Raw genomic sequence first — 14090 nt, 5'->3', positions numbered from 1 at the left:
AACACTTTTTGACTGTAAGGGTGACTGAACATGGAAACAGATTGCCCAGAGAGATTGTGGAGTCTCCAGCTTTGGAGATACTCAAAAGCCATCTGGACATGGCCCTGGGCAGCCAGCCATGGTAAGTGGCCCTGCATGAGCAAGGGGATTTGGACCAGATGACCTCCTGAGGACCCTTCTAACTTCAATGACTCTGTGCTTCTGTGCTAAACTTACTTTCCTGCATAGTTGAAGAAATACTTTCTAATTTAGACAATACACTTGCTAAAAACCTTACTGCTTTGAAGGAAATTTAGTTTGCTGTGATGAGTCCTCTGTGTGTAGAGAAGTAGCAGCTTAATTTTCTTACCGTGGTACTTTGGACTGTATTTGGATAGGAGAAATATCAGCTTTTGTTTATAGGGCTTTGAACTTTCTGTGCAAAATCACGCCTGATTTTTCTCTATAATGAAGTTGTTTTTGATTGTTGTCTTCAGCCAGAAAGCTCAGTTCTTTTGACTGGAGATGTCAACTTTACTAAAATTCTTTTTTATAGAGAGTTATTTAGGTTGGAAGGCACCTCTGGAGATTATCTAACCCCAACCCCTTGCTCAAAGCAGGATCAAACAGAGCAGGTTGCCCAGGACTGACCAAGGGTGGAGACTCCACAGGCAATCTGGGTAACCTCTTACAGTGTCTGACCATCCAAGATTCCCTCTGAGCCTTCTCTGCTCCAGGCTGACCAGTCCCAGCCCTCTCAGCCTCTCCTCATATAAAAGATGCTACAGTTCCTTAAATCTCTGTGGCTTTGTGCTGGACAGTAGTACATACATTTCTTGTATTGAAAAATCCCAAATCGGGATGAATGCTTCAGCTGTGGCCTCACAAAAAAGAGATTGGAAAAACTCAGCATGGGTTTACAAAAGGGAAATCAGGCTTAGCTAATGTGTAGCCTTCCACATGGAGGTGACAGTCTTGGCAGAGCAGAGGAAAGCTGTGAATGTTTTTTTCTTGGTAGAAGTCAACTTCTGTTGCTTATGGTGGTCCTGTTAGAAGTTGGACGTTTCAGAATTCTTTTAGTGTGGTGTCCACACTGTTAGAACAATTCATTTGAGTTGAGAGGTTTCCAATCTGATTTTACAGTAATTTCCTTTCTTACTTGCTATAACACCATTCTTCTCCAGTGGAAAATAAAAAATAAAAGGCAGCACATATAGTTTAAAACAACTCCTTATGTAGCCACAGAGCAAGCTAACCATGGCAGTTGTCACTGAGAGGACTAAGAATAGTTCTTCTGCTTGTTCCAGTGTCACGACAAAGATGCCTTCTGGTGCATTGACATGGAATACTGGACTGCTTGGATACAATTTATACAGACATTCAATTAGAGCTGACCATGTTCTGTTTGAGTTCCCGGTATCTATAATGGTTCCTGAGGGCAAGGAGTTTATATGGAGTCCCTACCAGAGATCCTTTGGTAAATTTGCTGTTATTGCCTGGGGCAGTGGTAGCACCTTCTGATGCTCACTGTGTAACACATCTTTTGAAGTGGTGCAGATGCTATTAGCAGTTTGGGATGCCCTGTGTTTGGTTTCCTATTTTTGTGAAGTGCTGTTTGCTATTGGTGCTATTTGTACCACCCTGGGCTTAATAAGATATCTGGAATATGCAAATTACATGTTTATTACTGCTGTTAAGAGCTCCAGTTTGGCTTCTGAATACTAAAGATACATACATTTATTAGCAATGGTGTAGTTTGTGGTTTCAGAAATATATCTAATATGCAGAGGTTTGGATAAAAGTGGAATGTGAGCACCATTTTAATGAAGATTTGATTTATACCTACTGTAAGTATGGTATCAGTTTTGCTGTTGGAATGTAAGTCTAACAGTATTGGCAACACATTTACAGATTCCGAAATGTAAATGTGTGGTGTGCTTTTCTTGCTAAAAATAACATTCATCCTTGGTGTTGCAATTCTGTCAGTGAGGGTGTATTCTCTCACTGAGTTTCATCAGCCAGACACAGTTTATCATTGGTTGATTTTTCCATTTTAAAATGCAGCTGATGTCTCCTTGTGTGCTACCAACCAGTTCCCCGTGCAGAGGATTGGATAAATCCTGGGGATTTTGAAAGATTTCTTTCCCAAGGCCTATGTTATAAGCGATGTTTAAAATATTTACAGTTGAGTTCAGTTACATGTTTTCCCCAAGTTGGGGGCATGAACAGAATGTTTTATCTTCTACCAGAAGACCTGTCTGTGTGAGCCTAGGAGAAACAGATCTTCAAATTCAGCTGAAATTAAATACATGGTTTCAAATACATGCATGTATACATACATGTGAGCACTTGCATTGATGTACATGGTGTTAGTTCATAGCATGTAACTCTTTCATAAAACAACAAATGTGACAACAAACTTTGAAACATAAAAAAATCATCCTAAAGGGTAGTCTAGACGTGTATCTATTTAATTTTAAATAACCATCTTAATGATGAGGGTTCTGATTTTCTGAGGAGGATAGATTTTTTTACAGTATATGAGTTTTTCATTTGGTTTGTGAGGACAGCATCATGTAAGTGATGAACTGTTAACAATGCAGTTCCATCACTTTGAAGCAACAAGTGTGATTTCCAACCATCATCATTGGCTTTTTAAGGTAGGAACAATATATATAATAATAATACAGGTCTCCCATACTCATTGAGAATTCTGGATAATAATTTAGTGTTTATTTCTGAACCCCCTTAATAATAATTTAATTTTTAATAATAATAATAATAATTTAAAATATCTTTCTTGACATTTGTCCATTTGTTAGAATTACTAGGTGAAATGCTTGCATGGTTCAACCAATAGAGTTTGAAGAATATAACAAATAGATCAAACTGTCAACCTGGCCTCTGCAAAAATGTGATGATTTCAAGGCACATAAAGCATACCATTCTGCATTTCTCATTTTCCTCTGACCAACAAAAAAAAGTAGTCCAGTCTGTAATGAGTTCTGAGAAGTAATGAGACCTGAGAAGTTCTCTGGTCATGCTAAGATTGGGGTGTGGTGGTGAGATGGGAACTGAAAGGAGAGTTGAAGGAATTTCAGCATTTTATTTTATAAGTTCTATGTTTAAAATACATTTTTGAATCTTCGCTTCCAGAAAAAAAACAGCATAGGTTAGAAATGTGAATCAGTATTGTAAAAGGCTTACTAGAAAAGATAGCTTACTAAACTTCTTGTAACGTGTTCTTTTCTTGAATATGCATGGGTAATTTGCAATACATTTGTAATGATCAGGTGGTAACTGGTTGTTCCCTATTACATTTGTTTCCATTTCTCTTTCCAGATTTGTCACTGATAATGTCCTAGAAATTGGATGTGGTTAGAAAATACCTGCTTATTGATTGACTTGTTCAATATAGACTAGTTTAGTGTAGAGCAGATTCTACCTGGTTTTTCTCCTCAATTTCTTGAGATTTCCATGTCTTACTCTGCTGCAGACATAGTGTTTTTTCACACTGAAGCTCCTGCTTACTCATCATTTTCTATTTCACTTTTGTATCAATCACACATATACATACCAGTATCATTTGGATTAGGCTAATTTTCTGTTTAAATATAGCCATTTTTACACAGTTGTTCCATATGCTGTGTCTATTAAAAGTCTTTCAGTTTCTGTGAATGTCTACATGAGTGTTTTCCTGAGGTTATAATTTTGGCTTGAACACTAGAAATAATTCATATGTTCAAACACTCCATAAGAGTAATTTAACAAATAGCTGAATACATACTGAAAGGTGACAGTGTGGTGAAGAGCAATGTAAGAATAAAATTATAATGAACTAATACTATTACTTTATTAATCAAGCACAACTAGAAGGTGACACCTACTCATACACATAGCATAACGCTCCATTATTTTCTTAGGAAAGGACATTTGAAAATTGGGGTGTTCCATACTACTGATTGAATGGTAGTGGCAGTCAAGCCCTGAATTATTGCTAGCTCACCCAGTTTTGCTCTGCAGTGGTATTAATCTTAGATACAGTTTTGTATGTATTTTAGAGAGCAAAGATAATGAAAGTAACTGTTACTGGTCTCGATAATATGAAAGTGGATATTAGAATGATTTCTGCTACATGAAATGCATTGCCATTTTTCTTCAGAAGTTGCAAAGAGGGCATTCCTTTTGATCTGAGGGTATTTAGCAGCTTTCCGTACTGGAACTGTGAAATACGAAATTGGCATGTTATTATAAATTCTTCAGTTTTAGCCTGACCATGAAGTGAAAGAACACTAATACAGTGATTAGTTTATTTTCCTTTAATCCGCAGAACTAGTAAAACTTTCTTGTTTTGTCAGTACAGAGAGTAAACAAAGAAGCAGTAATGTAAGCAGTTTTATTCAACTTAGAATTCTCTTACTTGTGAAAATCAGTGCAGTGTCTCAGAGTGAGTTTTATAATCAGCTGAGACTTGTTCTCCACTGCTTCTAAATTATCTGATGTTCATGTAGGGCGTATGAAGGAAGTAGAGCAGTTAGGGATGTGCTGTGTCTGGAATAGGACCTAACTGAGATACTTAGAGATTTTGTTATTATACACGTGGGGTCATGGAAACAGAGCAGGGAAGTTGTGATATTTCTTACAGTGCCTTCAAAACAAATACCTTGAACAACAGCACAGTTGTTCTCTTTTTTTTTTTTATGAACTCCAGTCAAAAGAGTGCTCAGGTGAAAGGACTCATTGATAGAGAATCCCTCTCTAGTTCTTATTATTGTGTATTAGCATCCCAGAAAAGCCCAAGAGTCATATGTGCTCAGCTTTTCATTTTTCAAGGTGATTTTCAGTTCAGAAAAACTTGCTTTACAGTTTCCTTTCAGCTAGTTAGCAGAATAACACCTGCTATTAGAAGTACAAAGCTGACATGAGCTGTGTTTTGGTTCTCTCCATTTACGTTCATTGCAGAAACAAATGTGTTACATGACACACATATTGGAACAGGTAAATCCTTGCAAAATTTATAGTGATCTGATTTCAATTTGTGGATTCTGTTTTAGAGACTGAATAGTAATGAAACACAGTGAAATGGGCCTTTCTCCTTGACCGATTAGGAATAGTCATTTTGCAGTGCTCCCTATGTGGGTGAAATACAGTATTCTCTTACTTAAATTGTCTTCAATTTGTTACACTTAAATAGTAATCACATAGTTCTATTTATAGGTAGTTTTTGCTTGAGTGAAAATTGATATTTATTTTCAAAGAACGATCCAGTTAAAAATGGGGTAAGTTAAAATTTTTCACTTGCAGCTTAGCAACCTGATCAAGTTACTTTTACTTCATATATTATAATTTATATTTCTTTAAAACAACCCTGACAACTGACATAATATAAATCAGGCTAAGCAGATGCTTTAAATAGATATTAATTGGGATGTGAGGATTAAATTAAATTATCCAGAATTATGACCTCCACATACTCTGAAGTTGCTTATTCACATTGTGTGTAGCATTAACTAAAAATTTCAGGGTTTGCATAATTTTTTTTGTTGATTCAAATCAAAGTAATAGAAATAGAACTAGAATTATTTTTAATTGCTTTGTAATTTGTATAAACCAGATATTTGTGCACCTGACAGTTATAGAAGCCATTTGTCTGTGCAGGTGTTTTTCCTCCTCACTTGCTTGCACACTTGTCATGATCAAAAATCTGAGACTTGCTTGCCTGCTTCTCAAAATTGATTTCTGCCTTACTTGGAGCAATGTTCAGAAAAACAGCCTCAATGTCACTCAGCTGGAGAAAGCTCCTAATATGTGTGAGGAAGTCATGCCTCTTACAGTAATTTTTCTCTGAGGAAGAGTGTTAGAGAGGTTTGGGCTTTTTTTCCCTGTAACAGGGAATGTTCTTCCTCATAAAAGCAAATTGTGGTCTCCTAAGGAAAAGCAAGTTCCACATGAACACCCACATAAGTAACATGTCAAAAATGCAGTCATTGTTTTAGTGGAGAGAAAATTGTCTGCATGAGTGGAGACTGGAGACATCAGTGGGTAAGGTGTGAAGCAGAGTTGTTACTTCTCAGTACATACCCTAGGCTGAAAATTCTGCACGGTTCCATCTTAGTAACTGTGCATTCAGCTGCGCTTCCCTGAAAGGCTTTTTGTTTAGAAAGATCTGCTAAAGGAATAATTTATTTTTCTTATCCTCCACTACCAGCCTCAAGTGATTTGTTTTCCTCCATAAAGCATTGTCTCATACATATGTGCAGGTCAAGCCACAAAAGGGAAAAATATAAGGGAAGAAATCTGGAAAAGCAGTGGAGCGATGCCTAGGAAAAAAGGACACACTGAGTTATGAGTGATCATCACCCTGAATATTGGAGTGAATGAGGAAGAGGAAAATTTCACCCAGATTATCTCACCCAAGCCACCGAAAGGGAATTGCCTGATTGTATAATTTCCAGTTGCTTTGATAGGCAGCCAACTATGGAGTAGACATTTTGCTTCAGTATTCACAGATCCTAGCCCAAAATCTTTGTATTTTTTAATGCCTTTATGCTACGTTTAGGGTACTCATTATGACCAAGAAAATGAGTGTATTCATTATGTTAAGGATAAATATTAGTTTATCCATTTGACTTCAATTTTAAGCATCTTTTACCGATTAAAAATTTTAAGTAAAAATTTAATTTTACTGATATTCTGTGTATTTTAATTTATTTTCACTACAGATGATTCACACCATCAGGACTCTGGTTGAAAATACAGATAGCTTATATGAGAAGATAGTACAGTGTCAGAAAGCAGGTAAGTACAAGCTGCTTTTTAAAAATAGTATACCAAACTTACTGCATTTTTTTTTATTTTCCAGAACTTATAATCAATATTCAACTGTAGAAAAAAAAAAAAAACCACAACACAACAACAACAACAACAAAAAACCACCAAAAAAACCAAAAACCCAAACAACCAAATAACAAAGAAGTCTCATAAAAAGAAAAAGGAGATTAGTGTAATTGAGGCACATCCAGTAAGAGGGAAAAGACATTTCAAATGGTAGAAATAAAAGGTTCATAGAATTACATCTTGAATTTGGAAATTGCAAGTATTTTACACGTGGACAGTAACATGTCAGTATAGTCATTTCCACAAATGAAAACACAAGATGAAAATACAACAGGTAGCAAAGAGGATGATCTTTCTTCACACTGAAATTTTTAATCATTTTTTCCTCCTTGTCTATGTGAGAACTTTTCTTCTTTTGTTGTGGTAGCCCAGTGTCTTCAAGAGCCTTGGTGAAGCTTGAATTGTCAGAAGAACATTGCCTTCTGATAATTGTGTGACAGTAGTTCAAATGTTGGTTCCTGTATTTCTCTAGATCTGTTGGGTGGATGCCCTCTGGTTCTGTGTTGTTCCCACACATTCTCTGAAAGGTTTCCTGGTTCTGATATATATTTGAAATAGATGATGCAACTACTTCTTGACCCCTTCACAAACTGACCCTTTTTTGATATGATATTTTGTAACAGTGTTCTCATTTGGACTCAACTGAGTTTTGAAGATGCTCTCCTTGTTTTGATAGCATGGCTGATCTTTGTTGTTTAAACATGCTTGTTTTCATTTGACCTTTTAACTGTTTTATAAACAGTGTTACAAATTTGCTCAAAGTGATGCATTACATTTTGCAGCAGAAACAGGCATGCAGCCAAAGACTCAGCCAAAGCATTTACAGCCATGTTTTGCATGACTCAGTTGGAACAAAAGCTTTTTATATACAAATACATTTTTATCTACCTGATATTCAGCATCCTGCAACTCCCGTTATCTTCCATGATTTTCTTCCATTCTTTGATTTGCTCCTCTGCTCTCCTACAAATTCCACTCTCTTTGTTTTGTTCCTTTTCCCCAAAAAGAAAAAAATAATGCTCTTACACCCTCAGTCTTCCTTTACAAACTCTCTCCTATTAAGTAGCTTCCATCTCAGATCAGCAAGGAAGGCTTAGCCACTCAGAATTTCTAGATCTCCCCTTGACTGATGGCATGTACTCCTCAGACACTGTGAACTCTAGTCAAACCACAGAACTGTCAAAAAACCTGAAAATTTCAAGTTGCCCTATTTACTTGTAGTTGTCAAACATAAATATCAAACATAAATACCATGAGTGACAAAATATTATTTCACATATCTTATTGATAGATGCAGAGGTTTACCTAAAATACTGTGGTGGTTTGGGCTGGGATAGTTATTTTTCTTCCTAGTAGCAGGTATGGGCCTGTGTTACATGCTTTCACATGGGGCTGATAATGCAGGGATGTTTTTGTTACTGCTGAGCAGTGCTTACACAGGATGATGTTTTGCTCTGCTTGTGTGCACGGCTTTTGCTTTACCCATTAAACTGTCTTTATCTCAACCCACGAGTTTTCTCACTTTTACTCTTCTGATTCTCTCCCCCATCCCACCCAGGAGGAGGAAGCAAATGTGCAGTACTTGGTTGCTGGCTGGGGTTAAACCACAGCAGTACCAGACACAAAATTGTGCTGTCTTTAGGACATTGCCTGGTAGACATATGTGCTTGCTTCTTAAATCACCTCCCATTTATGTCGTGATAGTGTGCTGGGTTTTTTTTTAGTGTCACCAGTGTCTTAAGCAGTTTAGATCCTTGGTTAGAAGTAAGGCAAAAGCTAGTTGCCCAACTTTTTGTATTTTAGAATTGTTGCACTTAAGAAAAGACTCCCTTCTACTAGCTTATATGGATTCCTGTGAACTTCCATATGTCTGACTTTGTTGAGTTTTACCAGCTTGTTTTACAGTGGGGACAGTTGGGTCCAGGAATCCTTTGTTTAAGAATGCTAAAGACTTAAAGCCTGTGCTAAATAACGGAGATTTTGATCTCCTTCAAATGAGAACCCTCCAGCATGGTGACATAAGCCTAAGTATGGATTATGTAATAGATCCTGCTATTTAGGGCAGCTTCAGCCCTGCAGGGTCAAGGCACTTTTTAAGATGAATGAGCTGAACTGAATTACCTTTTAGAATCAATGGGTTTTGAAGATTATCTTATGACTGATTGATCTCATGATCTCAATAGATGTTACTCTAATTACAAGTAAAATATCGTATGTTTTCCTATGTAGTTTCTTGATAAGGAAAAAACAAAATCATGCCTTTGTCAGGGCTTTTTTGTTCTATGCCTCAAAGAATGAAAACATTGCTAAAATAAGAAGTACACAAGCTGCCAATAAGCAGTAAATTTTTGTTGTCATAGCCAGGCTTATAAGAGAATTTTGTTAAATAGGCGAAGTGAATTCACTCTGTTGAACTGTTTTCTATCTCAAGCTTAAAAATAAGACTTCTGGCCTCCTATAGCATTCAGACCTAATTTGAAAATAAATGCAGTATTATTTCCTTGGTTGATAGCCTTTTGGATAAGCAAAGATAGAATTACTGAGGGGGCTATTTTCAGAATTCAGGTTCTTTGCTATTAATATTCTCTGAGAGCATTTAACTGTAAACATCTCTCCTCATTTTGGTTCTTTAAAATTAAACCATATTAAAAACCTTTCTGTTTTCTTCATTTCAGCTCAACACATTCAGTTTGTAGTTAAATAGTTATTGAAAGTATTTTAGATACATGAATAATGAAAAGATATGGCAACATGATGTTGCTTTGCTTCCTACTGTACTTTTCCTCTTTTCAGAATTAAAAAAAATTCCATGTAACTTCAAGATGACTGCAGTGGCATTTATTTTGTTGCTATTAAGCCAGTTAAAGATGCTGCAAGAAAATAGAATCTAAGTGCTAAAGGGAATTTGAAGATAATCTGATCCTTTCCCTGAATCTCTTAGAGTCCTACAATGCTCCTCTGTCTTTGCTAGAGTAAAGAATTTGAATGCCCAGCTCACCTTACCCCATTGATAGCCTCCTTTGTACTCAAATCACATAATTCCTGAACTCCTCTTTTGAATCTTCCATTACTTTTCTTGCTTTATAATTCAAATACTGCCTGAGCTCATCCCTGGTTAAAAGAAAGAACCATGACTTGAGAATTAATTTTGGTGTTCAGAAGCTCAGAAGAATATTACAAATATTCATTAAATTATAGGGAGTGATAATTACCAAACACAACTTGCTGCTGACAAAAAACTGCTGGACTTAATCAAGGTAGATATGACTGAAGGATTTTTAAGCAACCTGATGTGCTGGAAGGTGTTCCTGCACATGGCAGAGGGCTTCAATTTAGGTGATCTTTAAGGTCCCTTCAACCCCCAAACTGTTCAATGATTCTAAAATCTTGGGAAATATAAAATCAGTAAGGGTAAATTTATGAGTGTAGGGGAAAAGATAGCCTGGATAATACCTGCAAGGAATGGTCTCTGAGGTTTCTGTTTTGATTCAGAAAATGAAGTTAATGTGTAGAGTTCTAGCAGTGTCAGTTTAGTGTTAATATGATGCATGAATGTGTATTTCAGCACTGTTTGCTCAAACTAAAAGTGAATTCATTTTAAGAATTCAGATTCATAAAAAACATACATATTTCTTTCCATATGGTTTTATAGGCATAACCTTCCCATGGCATCTGTGCAGCCAGAATTCTTGTTCGGATTCTTATTTTCTGGGATCTCAGCTACACGATCCTTTCTCTGCATTTGACCATTCCCATCATTTTGCCTCATGCACGTCATTTTCCTGGCTGTCATTTTGATGATGTCTGTCCCTGGATGGATTTTTTAGACTTTTTTCCTCACTGTGCGTCAGGGCTGAGCTGCTTTCACTTGTCTTGTGTTTGCTCATTTGGTAGCAAGAGTTTCCAGTGCCTGCTGGATTTTCAGCCCTCGTCATGCTTCCTATCATGTTGTCCCACAGGCTCTCTGTAAACATGCTACTTCCTTTGAATTTGTTTTTAAAATTATTCCACAAATATAGCTAGATTGACACGTGTCCTCCTACCACCTTAACCAAAATAGTTTTCATTGCTTCCTTGTACTCCCCACTCTTCCTTTATCCATCTGTTCTCTTTCTTCCTCATACTTTGATTTTGAGTTATTGGAGCAGAGTCTGTCTTATTTATCCCATCTGTACAGTGACTGACTTTATTTAATAATGCAAGTAATGAATGACATAAAAGGTGTATATTTTCTAACATGTACTTCAAAGCAGCGTCAGTAACAGGATATGGTTTCAAGAAAGGAAATATCCAGCCATTCTGGATGCCATTAAAGATAAGCACCGTACACAGTATCTGTTGGAAAAAGGTCAATCTGAGCTGCATGCAGAAAAATACTATCATGATGACCATACGAACACTTCAAAAACTTCTGGTAGTTGAAAATTAAAGGAATAAAATCAGTTTTGTTTGAATGGTTGTAACTTTGATTTCCCCACTGTTACTACTTAAGCTTTCCAGCAAAATGACACTTCTACCAAGCTGTTGAGCTTTTTTTTTTTACTATTTGTTCAGGTTATTTGTATTCTAGGTTGGCTTTTGACTCAGGTTCTCCAAAACACAACATGTAAGAAAAGTAATATTGTGACAGATTAGATAATCCACTAACAGCACAAAAGAAATTTATGTACTTAACTATTGAGGAGCACTTTTGACTTGGTATATAGGTAGGCAGTTGAATTTTAATTTAAACTGTGAAAGGCAATGACTAGGTTCCCAATATTTCTGCATTTATCCCCGACTTGAAAGAGAATTTATGGTTTTATGGTTTGGGTACTGTGGAGTTCAGCAGAATTTGTTAATCCATGTCTTCTAAAATGCTGTGTCTTGTCAGCACGTCCTGACTCTTGTTTAGAAGCCATTGCATTTAAACTATTGTTTCATAAATAGAGAGTGAAGGAACTTTGCTCTTTCTGTTATTGGACTTTGTACCTGAGAATATTTAATTTTTTTGACTGGCATCAGCAGGACATGCTGATCTTCAAGTTACATCTTAGAATTGGATCCATTACTATATTTTTCATGAGGTTCACTGTCAAAAGAAAGCAATCTATAATATTTGTCACCATCACATAAATGCCAGTGTCACCTGCTATGGCTAAAACAGTACTTGGAGACCCATCTCAGCCAGTCTGGATGCTTTTGAAATACCTGCTCTTCCTTGTTTTCTCTATGTTACCATTTTTTAATAAACTAGTTATCAAATTGTTTTAACTCCTTTCTCCACACTTGTCACAACATAATTTTCAATGTTTATTAGCACACAGACTTTTGCTGATAGTTAAGGAAAAAAAGGGTATCTTCAAGTTACTCCATTTATTTATATTTCTAAACTTTCTGTATTCTGTCCATCACTTTTACCTGTTTTTTCTTGTTTGCTCTTTGTCCTGTCTACTCCTTTCTTTCTGTATTTTTTCTTTCTATTTGTCCTTCCTCCTCAAATAACTCCACTAAGCCTCTTCAAGCACAGCTCCACAGTAGCTCAGTTTATGCTGTCATTGCATGTACTCCCTGGCTCTGTAAACCTGCTCCTCTCCTGTGCCTTGGATATTCTTGAAACCACATGCTACTGGGGAGGAGGGGAAGTGAAGAATTGCACTTAGATCAACCTAAGTGGTATTAGTGAATAGGCAATGAGTCATTTTTCTTAATGCTCAAATGTTTTTCACCATAGTTATTCACACCAGTCATACACCACATTTTTCCCATATTGCTTCTCATACACAGCTCCCTGTAATACCTTGGATGGTATTGGGTTTTTTTGTGAATCTGATCTATTTTGCAAATGGGTGGATGTCTCCTAAGAGACATCTCATATATTTCTTAATGGTTTCACTCACTGGTACTAGGGCAAATACCTGACCAGCACAGACTTTTGCATTACTCTCTTGAGTTTGCCCTTTCACATGAAGTCTTTTCTCCCCCTCCTGTTAATGTAATGCTAGAAAAGAAAGAAATTACATTTCTGTGGAAGTGTAAGAGATTCATTACTATTGCCAGTGAAACAATGTGGGCTCAGCCAGATCTGAACATCAGGAAAAATTACAATGTGGCATAAATCAATATCTTTATTAAGTCTCCATTCTAAAATTCAGCAAAATCAGAAATTTCTCAATAAAATCTCATTGGTCTCTCTTGAGTATCAAGACTGATAAACAAAAGATGGAAACAGCAGTCTGTGGAGAAAAATCCTCTCCTTTGTACCTCTCTTGTGTTTATGCCCTTTATTGACAGTCTTAATTCATTCTCATATGTGTAGTGGCTGAACTTGACCCTCATTCAGAAATATAGTCTGTCTTCACAGAGGAGTGTCTTTGTGAAATAAAGTTTTCTGTACATTGGGGGTGGAATACTATGAGTCAATTTTCCAGAACAACTGATTTAATATGTGAAGGTCTGGTTCTCTGTGAATTTTGTAGAAGTGTTGTTTTGGAGGAACAGAAAAAGTGTTGATGTGGGTTTTATGAGTTTTGTCAGGTGATACTCCTTTTGTTGACTTTGGTATCTAGAAGGGTAATTTTACATAGGATTGTTCTTGAAAGTATTTGAAAGGGAGCTGGTTACTTAACCCTTGGAATGACTAAGTTGTAGCATAGATGTTACACGTCCTCTTTTCAGCCTCAGGGTAAGCTTGGTACTGCAGCCACTTTGAATCTCTTCTGATAGTGTTTCTTAAATAATTTAGTGAGCATCTTAAGTCCTCAGTTGCTCCCCAGCATTAAAGAAAGTCTCTTATATGGGAAACTGGATTACTGTGATTGCATATGGGACTATGTGAGTCTGGATTGGAAGACTAAATACTAATTTCAAGGAAAGGATGTAGAAAGGATGGTGCTTGGCAGGCTGTGATACCATTGTTGTTTGGAATGTTGGAATAAGAAGGTTCTCTTAAGCATGCAGTTTGTCTTTACTATTTTTCAAGAAGGATAGGGCACCAGGCACCAAAATGGCTTTTAACCACCTAAGTAGAGGCAGTCCATACATGTCTGTCTGTGTCTGAGGAACATTTCCAGTTACTACAGAGATAGTGCACAGTGCCAAAGAGGTTGAAGTAATTAAAAAAGACTGAGCAACTAATTAAGGTACTGTATTCTTTTGTCAAATAATTATTGGAGTATACTGAATGCAAATAATTCATGCCTCGAGCATCTTAAGTCTGCAGCAAAATATTTTTT

At 36.5% G+C, this 14090-nt stretch overlaps 1 protein-coding gene across 1 annotated transcript in view; it reads left to right on the top strand.

Moving 5' to 3' along the window:
* PLCL2 (phospholipase C like 2) overlaps nt 1–14090 on the top strand; it is a 97550-nt gene that overhangs the window by 67265 nt on the left and 16195 nt on the right. Inside the window, exon 5 of the mRNA XM_063409329.1 lies at nt 6702–6777. Coding sequence (XP_063265399.1) covers nt 6702–6777 — 76 coding nt within the window. The remainder of the gene's footprint in view (nt 1–6701; nt 6778–14090) is intronic.

Source organism: Prinia subflava, chromosome 1 (genome assembly GCF_021018805.1).
Source record: "Prinia subflava isolate CZ2003 ecotype Zambia chromosome 1, Cam_Psub_1.2, whole genome shotgun sequence".
NCBI lineage: Eukaryota > Metazoa > Chordata > Aves > Passeriformes > Cisticolidae > Prinia > Prinia subflava.
The sequence above is the reverse complement of the archived record's forward strand: the minus strand, read 5'-3'. Positions and strand labels throughout refer to the sequence as shown.